At 41.4% G+C, this 9,910-nt stretch overlaps 1 protein-coding gene across 1 annotated transcript; it reads right to left on the bottom strand.

The window, feature by feature from the left end:
* Window positions 1–4,589: 4,589 nt before the first annotated feature.
* NRSN1 (neurensin 1) lies at window positions 4,590–6,255 on the bottom strand. The gene is made up of 2 exons (XM_010150256.1): window positions 6,061–6,255; window positions 4,590–5,267 (listed from the first exon to the last, which is right to left on the bottom strand). The coding sequence occupies exons 1-2, from the start codon at window positions 6,247–6,249 to the stop codon at window positions 4,869–4,871; spliced, it is 588 nt and encodes a 195-aa protein (XP_010148558.1). The 5' UTR covers window positions 6,250–6,255; the 3' UTR covers window positions 4,590–4,868.
* Window positions 6,256–9,910: the final 3,655 nt, after the last annotated feature.

Below are 9,910 nucleotides of genomic sequence, written 5' to 3'. Positions count from 1 at the left end.
TTGTCCAAGAATAAGGTGTGTGTGCTTGTCTAGCCATCTGTGGTGAACAGAATATTGATGTTAGATGTTGTTGGGCTTTTTTAAAATGTCCACTTCCATGAAGATTTTTGCCACGTATTTATGTTGTGCTGGTCACAGGTTTTAGAACTGCATCAAGTTTTTCTGTGCTTTCAATATTCACTATCTCTTCTGATCTTGACAGATGAGCAATAGTGATGCTTGAAATGTTGTGTTTAGCCAGATTTCTCCCAGGGGTTCCTTCCTGCTCACGTCTTTCCCCTTTTATCTCCCTCCTACCTATGTTGCAAACCAGCCTCCCCAGTGATGCCATTTCAGGGAGGCATGTTTTCACCCTCTCCAAGATGTGTCTGAGGCAGGACTGCCCCTTGTTTTGCCCCTGCTGCTGTCCTGAAAATAGACACAGAGACTTAGGAAGGAAATGTCAGGGCTTGAGGATCCTGAAGGAGGAAGGGAGAGAAAGGACAGTAAATGTCATTAGGTGAGCAGATGCAGGGAAATAATGACATTCCAGAAAGGCCTCTCCCCAGTAAAAAAAGCATCCTCCCAGCCTCAGACTGAGGGGTGCCTTTAGCTAGGCAATGGCCTGAAGTCATGAGTCTTGAGGCTTAAATGCTGAAGCAGCATATCTAGTACATAGTTAAATTGAGTGGCTTATTAACAGTGTTTAAAAATGATCTCCCACCTTTACTCGCGAAAAACAATAAATGGTAAATTATGGAAAAAGTAGACTTGCAAAAACCAGCTGTAAATATTTAGACAAAATAATAAAAGAAGTTACTTGATGTGTCTCTTCTGTCTGCAGTGCTGTTAGAAGTATTTTCCTGACCTGCTGTTAATATGCAGAGATTATTTTTGTAACATTTTGTAAATTATCTGACAGCAAAACTGAGCTTTGCCCCATTTAATGTATTTCAAGTGAACTGATGCAGAAAACATGCACTGTGTGGTCTGCTGCATGTCCAGATGAGAGCTGAAGAAAATCAAGGTGTGGATGGATTGTTTGCCCAGAAATCAGAAGGCTCCAAAAGGGGCACACACATCTCTATATACCAGAAATAGGAAACTATGTGCGTTTCCCATTTGCAATAATGTTCTTTGGGGACAAACGGTGTCATGGAGATGACCTGGCAAAACTGAAACATTGCTTCTGTAGTGGTGCATGGGCATTAATGACACATGGCCATCACAGGGTAATGCTCTGTGGAGATGCTGCTTCTCACAGCTGTGGAAGTGGTGGGACAATGAGAGAGCAAGGCTGCACCTCCAAAGCCCGAACAGAGAGCATCATATTATCTCCCTATCCCTGTGAGCTGAGAGGGCAGCCTGCTGTGTAATGGCAGGATGACCAGACAGTGCTGAATGAGTTAGTGCCAATTCCTTTATTTTACCAAAATTGTTGCATGTTTTTGCTGTCTCTCCTGGCTTTCACACCCTCAGAGGCTGAACAGCCTCCCTGGTGAACAGGTTCTACTGCTTCTCTCCCGGTGCCAAAGCCCTCTCTCCACTGGCTGCTGGTCAGTACACTGCAGTCTCCCCACTCTGCTGCCGCTGCTTTGAAGAGCTGTTTACTTGCACTTGCACATAATTAAAAAAAAATCCCGTACTTGAAAATGGCAGGCTGAGGCTGTAGCAGAAAGTGGGAATTAAATTTGCTTACAGTCATCTCAGAAGGGGATATTTCTGTGTCTGTGCCTTTGCCTGTGATTCACTGTGCTTTGGGAACAAATGGAAAGTAAAGGGGTCAAGACTTGGAGGGAGGAGAGGGGAGAGGATGGAAGAGATGCTAGAGAGAAGCCCTTTCTGCACAGTTTGGTAGGCGAAGCAGACTTTATCAGAAAAGTGTATATTAACTAAAATTAAGTCACTGATTGCCACTTAGACTGAAAAATGTGATTTCTTTCACCACAACTGCAGAAAAAATGGCGTTGGGCTAAGAGGGGTTGCATTGTAATTTTAAGTCAAATGAAGCCAGAAGAGGGGCAAGAAGAAACTGAAAGAAGCCTCTTGAGTAGGGAGGTCAGAGGGTTGGCAGAAGAGCTTGGCTGCTTAAGCCGTATTTTATTTGCACTAGGGAATCCATTAATATGCTCTTTGGAAAGGTGATGGCAGCCAGTGCCAGGAGAGGAAGTCCCAGGCAGTCCTGGAGTGGAAAGTGCACTGCAATTTGTTGTGGGTAGGAAAAAGATGATAGGGAAATTATATCTGCAGGAACAGATTGCCATCAGCCGCACTGGGAAGTTCCCAGGAAGCTTGGCTGCCCCGCACTGATCCCCAGCTGGAGGCTGTATCACTGGCATTGTACATGAGAATAGCAAAAAGTACATCTGCACTGCTCTTTTGCTGATGCTTCAGTTCCTACACCAAAGGATGAAGGTGTAAAAACATTACAAGGAAATGGATCTTGAAAATGTTCCTAACATGTCTTAAACTTTCCAATATATGTTAATAGTAGCAATTTTCTGCTCAGTATTTCTACAAAAGCCCTGTGTGGCACTGAAGGATTGCATCCTCCAGATGTCTCAATTCTGGAAAAGCTCTAAGCAATCGAAACAAGGGTTTGATGAAGTGAAATGGGTGTGTCAGTGTTAGCCATGACAGCATTACCAGCTTTGCTGCTGCTGCTAAATTCCAAAATCATTTCCTGTCGTAGCAAGCTTCAGTAAGATCCTCGAGGGTTCTTCCTCTGTAATGTCAAGCATGACTCATCCTCTCTTGCACTGTCAAAGCATTCTCAGTTCTGTAGAAGCAATGCATAATGTGACTGAACACCAGGTGCTTGGATCAGCTCTATTAATTACCTGTCAAATCAGCTGTCCTCTGGACAAAAACGTAGCAACACTTGCACATGTGTATCTATGTGTGGAGTGCGTTTTAAGGAGAACTATATACCCATACAGCTGCTTTGAGTAAACCAGCCCAATTTGTGCTTTCTTTTCCAGCTGAATTTTTCAGTCAAACTTCAAGTACAGTGTTAATAAAAATATCCTGTAATATTCAATATGTGTTAACTCACATATCTTGTAATTGCTACCCATCACCCCAGTTCTTGTTGGCTTTCTTTACAAATAATACACAGCGCCTCACATTACCAGTCTTCTCATCTGTTCCTCTTTATTACTGCTTCATCTGCTTCTTCCCTGAGATCACAATCTTATTTTTAAGATTGACTGCAATGTGCTTTTGCACTTTTAACATATGGGTGCCAGTGGGTTTTCAGATGCACCAAAACATACTTCATTTCATTCTTTATAATCGTGTGCACATGACAAGCTCTTGATTGCCCATCTTTGCAGTGCTAATGTTTGGACACTAAAATTGTGTTGTTAAGATAGGCTCCTTCTTTTCAGAAGAAAATTTTACTTCCAATGCTGTCATCACCCACAATAATTATTGCAGATTCATCTGAAACTTCCAAACACATATGTTCTGGTTTATATAAGCTGCGGAAGTATGAACCATGTCACAGACCACAAAATGTTGCACAGCTGCTACCATGTACCTGTTGTTAGTGTGCTGGAATCTGATTCTGCATCAAAGTGACTTCCTCACCTACGAAAGCTGAAAACACAGACTGCATTAAGAGATTGCTGAGTTTTGACTGTTGATTTCTTCTTTCAAACTGAAATATTAAATTTATAGAGAAACCTGCTTTACTTGAAAGAGACTTTTCTCGAAAATCATGGTTGGCTCACGCCTAGAATTTTATTCAATCCATTCAAAAAACAGACAGAACTATAACATGGCACATATTGTCAGAGAGTACAGATGTCACATCATTCTTTATATAGATTAATTTAAATCCATAGATGAAGACAGTGAAATAATTGCCCTGCGTGAGAAAATAATTAATGGTCTTCTGTGAAAGGACTAGTCTTCAGGCAAGCATTTACACAAATGTATGTGGTTAAGCATAACCTTTTCTATTCTCTATAAAAATATAAGCAGCATTTCAAAATGTCTTTAGATAAGTATGAGATAACTATGTTAAGGTCATCTAACATGGTATTAATGTACTGACATAATATGGGGCCTGGGCATATCAAGCCGCATATAGTAGTGTATACCCAGCCAAAAGTAGAACATTTTGTATGAGCTTCAAACATAATACAGTATAATAAAAGAAACAATATCAAACCAAAGACACAAAAGTTTGATGCTACTCCTTCCATATGAATTTCTTTTTCTTAATTTTTTAAATATTTTGTTATGGCAATGACTAAGACAAAAGTGGCAATTTTGCACAGGTTAATTGTAACTCAGGATCAAGTATAACTTGCTTTTCCCAGAAAGTAACATTGCTGGAAAGTGACATGTGCCAGGATCAAATTATGGGCACTCACTGTCATGTATGTTTTACCTGTGCAGTATTACTTTAATACAGACTGTAGCATGTGACAGGAAGACAAGTGCAAATTACAAGGGCAGAATCTTGGCTTCTCTGACAGCAGAACCAGGCAGTCTAAACAGGGAAGAAGAAAATTAAACAAAAAACCAACTCATCTAAACTTTAAAGAATGGGATGTAGGGTGCTCTTGTTACAGCTTTCATAAATGCACTCTGTGTTTTCCAGGGATGCAATCTGATATGCTAAACACCTAATCATTGTTGCAAGAACTTACTGGCTCAACACAGATTAAAAGGTTTGAATACACTGAATATACTGGTCACAGGACTAACAACATAATTTCACTTTTACCAATTCTAACTTTGTATTGGAGCAGCTTCCCCATCAGCTGTGCATTTGTACAGCAGAGCACTTGTTGTAATTGACTAGCACGTATGCCAACAACAGCTGATATTTTCCAGATAAAGTGATTTACAAGTGACAAACAAAACCTAAGGAAAGGTCAGGTTTCAGATAAAGGCTGGACATTTTGAACTTTGGACAAAGTGACAGGTATCTTTGATTCTCCTGGTGCTGGGGCTTTTGTGACTGGGTTTGCATGAGCTTTTATATCAGCTATTCTCTCTTTAAATCTTTGCTGGAGGTACTTTTCTTCTTTGGAGTAACTTTTAGCAAAAGCAGACATCAGCAAACATGCTGCCACGGTAGACACTCCAATGCAAAACAAGATTGCTCCTGACAGCTTGCATATATCAAGGGACCCATTAAACTGAATGGCATGAGTATCCACCACAACAAAATCGTCTTTCCCAAGAACTTCGATTTTTGGTAGCACAAGAAAACCCACTACAAGAACTGTTAAACCTATCAACATAAAAGCCGTCCCAGAGATGAGTCCAACCTGGAAAACAAAAAAAACCTGATTAATATGGCTTTCCAATTTTTAGTTGGTGAGGCATTTAGCTTTCAAAATGTCTTGCAGATACAGTTCTCTCTTCTAGTAGAAGGCTGATATTTTTCTTTCAGGTCCTTATTTGGCCCTACTAGAACTAGAATATATGGAAAAACCGTCTTTTTACAACTCATGTAATTCCATATTGACATTTCTGGAAACAATGGAATATGCATCTATATGTCTAAATAGCATTTAATGTCCAAAGGCCCCATCACAGACAGGACCACAGTTTAACTCTAGTGCTGTGTGACTATTTTTTTTTGCTTTATCACCAGAGCAGAGGGGTTGGATTAGATGGTCTCACAGGCCCCTTCCAACCTCTGGTATTTTCCCGTTGTCAAGTTCCATGACCTTAACAGAGATCTTGCAGTTTTCTTGATCTCTAGGTCACACAGCCCCAGAGTTACTGCCGTTAACCTACCAGTCCTATTGCCAGTGATCTGGAAGGACTATTGTGAGTGCAGAGCAGAGTTAAACTACACTGTCAAGCTATGGGTGGGGTTTCCCAGACAGGACTTTGATGTTGCAGTGACATGGTTCCTTGTGACAGAGAAACTAAAGGATCCAAAGATCCTGGGACTCCCTTGGCAGCTGATATATCTTGCTAAGTGTGCCCTGTTTTCAGACACACTGTTCTTCATTCATCTCAGTGAAAAGTAAGCCACATAAGGCCTTTCTGGATGAATCATGTTACATGTGAATATCTCATAATGGGAGTTTCTCCAGCAACAGGCAGTACCTTCCAGAATGTAGAGCTCCACCTGCTAGGTGATCTCTGGATCTGAAAATCATCCTCATACTCCCAAATTGAAGCTGTGCAGTCCTCATAAAACTGATGCAGGTAGGAACGAACTCCATAGCGTTGGTAACCTCTCTCAGTGCTGCCCTGCACATGCTTGGATCCGCAGATGTGGGTATAGGAGTTCATCCTTCCTACCTGCAATGAGAGGTTTCATGCAAAGCAGATCTAGTTACTGATGTGGCAAGAGAGGAAAGCTGGCTACAAACTCTCCAGATGACACAAAGAAAAGCAGCCTAGGAGAGACTTTTCTCTCCTTTTTTTTTCCAGTCCAAGAAATGAGTCTCGAAGAGCTGTGTGTGGTAACTCAGCTCAAGTGAACCCAGGGGCACTCGGCAACTTGGTGCAGCGGCCTAAAGCTGCAAGGAACATGCCCTCCCATGTTCATGACAAAAGCCAGCATCCCAGGAGGAAGGGAGGGAGGAAGGGAAGGAGGGAGAGAGGGAAGAGGGAAGGGACCTTCCAATTTTTCTGCCCTACAACCCTTTGCCCTTCAGGAATGTGTAATCTTGCTGGGTATGAAATACCTGTGTGTACAAGAAAAACAAACACTGCTGTATTTAAATTAAGCAGAAGACAGAAAGTATTGATGAGGAATGGCACCAGCCTGAATGAAGCTCTTGGCTGGCTCTGAAATCACTGTTGGTATGATGGTGATCTTCCAGTCTTTCAGAATCTGGTTGTGCTCTTGGCTCAGCCAGAGACAAAGAGGGTTTTGTTTTTCCCTCCGTATTGCTAATAATTATAATATTGTTTTTTATTTATTTTGTGTATCTAGTAAGTATTTTGTTTGGGATTTCATAATCTCAGCATCTTTTAATTGCAAATATCTCTCTTGCAACTTAAAATGTTTCAAGACTTTCACAAGAAGTCATGGCCGAGTGGAAGAGGAGGCCTCCATGACACTAGGGGGCCTAGCAAAGACCTGAGCTCCCTCCAGGAGTGTGGGGGAGGGGGCAGTGCTGGTGGCTGAGCTTTGCAAGAGCAGCAGGGGTAGAGTCAGGCAGAGCTTCTATCAGGACCCCTTTCTTTAAACCCAGAACTGTCTTTGCATCACTTTCCCTGGCATCCCCAGCTTTCCCTTTTCCACTTAAGTTAAAGTGTTAGGAAATCAAGGAAACCCTCTCTGACTCTGAGAATGGGCTTGCTCTCTGCTGATGGTACAGCATCAGTTCCCTCCAGAGTATGCTCAAAGTGCTGGCCTTCTAAGGCAAGACAGTGAAACAGGGTGGACAGAGACCTTAAGATAGCAGGAAACTCCTGGGCAGTGCGAGATGCTCACCAGGTGAGCAGAAGAGAGCCTGGCACCCAGGCTACCCCATATCAAGTTGTATGTCACTAACACTGATGTGTCTGTCCCACAGTTAATATATTGAAAAATACAGTTTGTTGTGCTCTTTTACAATGCTATGAGCTTTTGAACACTATTAATTTTTGAGGTTAAAAAAAAAATAGTGGCATCGATAGAAGTATATAATCTGAAATGTTGTATGTATATATGCTGAAAGTTATTCTACTTTTGGAGCCTGTTTATTCTTTTACAAAAGAGCTATTTTGTTTCCCTTAGGAGTCCCGCCTTCTTCTGTTTATTCCCTACCTGAAAATAGAGGAAAAGAAGTACTCTTTTCTCACTGCCACCATTTCTTCAATAGCTAGCTGCCATCTTCCACAGGACAAGCACTGAGGAGTTCTCATAGAGTTCTGCCCATCTCATAAAAATACCTTAGGGTGAAAGGAGAGGATGAAGCAATGGTGTCGTTTACCACAGCTGCCCCAGCTCCCACTCATAGGGTCACACAGCCTCAAGGATAAGAACAAGTTTATGTACGTCCATATCCTTCAATATATCTTTTGGTTATGAACAATCAAGGACTCCATCTCCCACATCAAAAAGACAAAAAAGAGGCCAACTTCTCTTGGGTCCTTGCTTAGATCTTTATTCTTACATCAGCTGTACTTCCTTAAATAAATTATGCTTAACTCCCTGCCAACCTATGTCATTCATGTAAGCATATTTAGCATCACACAATGAGCAGAAAGGAAGGTATTTTCCCCAAGTGTAAGTGACTTCATAACATCAACAGAGGGAATGACCGGACCTAACACAATCAGATAATGTGGCCTGCCAAAGCTTGCTTGCATTATTCTAGCTGTCACCAGAAGAGCTTCTCTGGTTTCTCCAGAATTCAGAAAGCAGACGAAGCATATTGCTGAGTCTGAACCAACAACTGTACTTATTACAATATAAGAAAACTCAATGTAATGTGACAGAAAACTCTATAAATAGTTCTTTCATTCACTGCACTCTCTGCAGGTTTAGTCAAGAAAGAGGGTGCAGTCTTTCTAACAGCTTGATGAAGAATTGCCTACAAGAACCACAGGGGCTGAAATCACTTTCATTACACATAGATTCTTTTCCTTTAGCAATCTAAAATGCTTAAAAGTGTTTTTGGTCAGGCATATGAGTAAAATTATAAGTAAGAGATTGGGAGGTAGAACAGAAAACAAAAGAATGATGTTTTGCTTGAAAGAGTTGCAATAGCATCAAATAGTATGACCTTTTAAAATGGAAGGGGAAAAAAAAGGACTACCAGCATCATTAATTCTTTACAAGCTCTGCATATTATTAGTCCTACTGAGTATTTTCTTTACACTCAGACTCTTCCACTTACGGTAAGTAATCTATCTTTTTGCAAAATATCTTGTTTATTAGAGAGAAGAAGGCTTCCTAGTCTTCACTGAAGCAGCCTGGTAATGTGGCCTAAGATGGCCTAGTTTCTCAGCTGCAAATGTAAACATAATGTTGTTCTTGCTGCTTACAGATGGTGCAAAGGAACTGAAACAGAGTATGGTGAGAGGAAACAGTCCTCCATAAATAAGAATGAAATGCATGTCACAGCATCAATGTACATTGGATGAATAAATACTGCGGTAGCTATGACCTCTTGAGTGTTGATGTATATTTACATGTCTCATCTTCATGGCTGAAAAATTAATAATGAAATGTTGGGAAACTTTTGTTAAAAAGAATCACTGTTACTCAAGTCTGCATTATGAACAAGCTGAGAACATGCACCCAGGCTGCACAAAGTGGTTTAATGATTAAAGTTTTTCAGTGCCTAAACCCAAGGTGCCTAAGAACACGTGGGATGTACAATCACAGCTTCAGAGTGCACCGCTGCATAGTTGCAATCTATCCCCTAGCAACTTTTGTTTCCATGGCAAAAGCTACCCTGTTTACTTTGAGCTTTACTATTCTCCACTGATCTGGGGAGATGTGATTGTATTGGTGAACAGACAAATAAGCATGCTCTGAGAAAACTTACCCAATGAATTTTCGAACTATATTGCTTTCTTATCAAAGGGCCGAACACATTAAAAAAAAACCCAAACCATAAGGAATTGCCAGTTGAAAGGCAGGACAAAGCAAATAAGGATGCACCATTGCTCTACAACCACCAAATGTAAGTCACAAATGCCGATGGGTTTGCACAGGTGAAGTCCCCCTCTCCCTTCTCCAGATTTACACACTGTGACCCTTCTGTTCAGTGCCATGCTCCCAGTCTCTACCTACAAGACCCTTCTGAAGAGTGAATACCAGAATAAGTAACGTATATTTCACAGCAGTCTCCGAGATGGCCTTTTTGATGCATCAGTTATCTGCCATGCCAGTGCCCAGGCTAGAGACCGGGCAAAGTCACACTCGGCCTGACCCAGTCCACCAAACTCTACAGGAGTCCTTGCATAGACATGGATTCAGCCCAGCACCATGCCCTCACAAGGGGGTAAA

This window comes from Eurypyga helias, unplaced genomic scaffold (assembly GCF_000690775.1).
Source record: "Eurypyga helias isolate BGI_N326 unplaced genomic scaffold, ASM69077v1 scaffold24994, whole genome shotgun sequence".
In the NCBI taxonomy this organism is placed as follows: Eukaryota; Metazoa; Chordata; class Aves; order Eurypygiformes; family Eurypygidae; genus Eurypyga; species Eurypyga helias.
The sequence above is the reverse complement of the archived record's forward strand: the minus strand, read 5'-3'. Positions and strand labels throughout refer to the sequence as shown.

Excerpts from the sequence above, each read along its gene's own strand:
- NRSN1 (XM_010150256.1), bottom strand. The coding sequence starts at position 6,249 with ATGAACTCCTATACCCACATCTGCGGATCCAAGCATGTGCAGGGCAGC. Across the intron at positions 5,268-6,060 it reads GGAGCTCTACATTCTGGAAG|GTTGGACTCATCTCTGGGAC; the intron begins GTACTGCCTGTT and ends TTTGTTTTCCAG.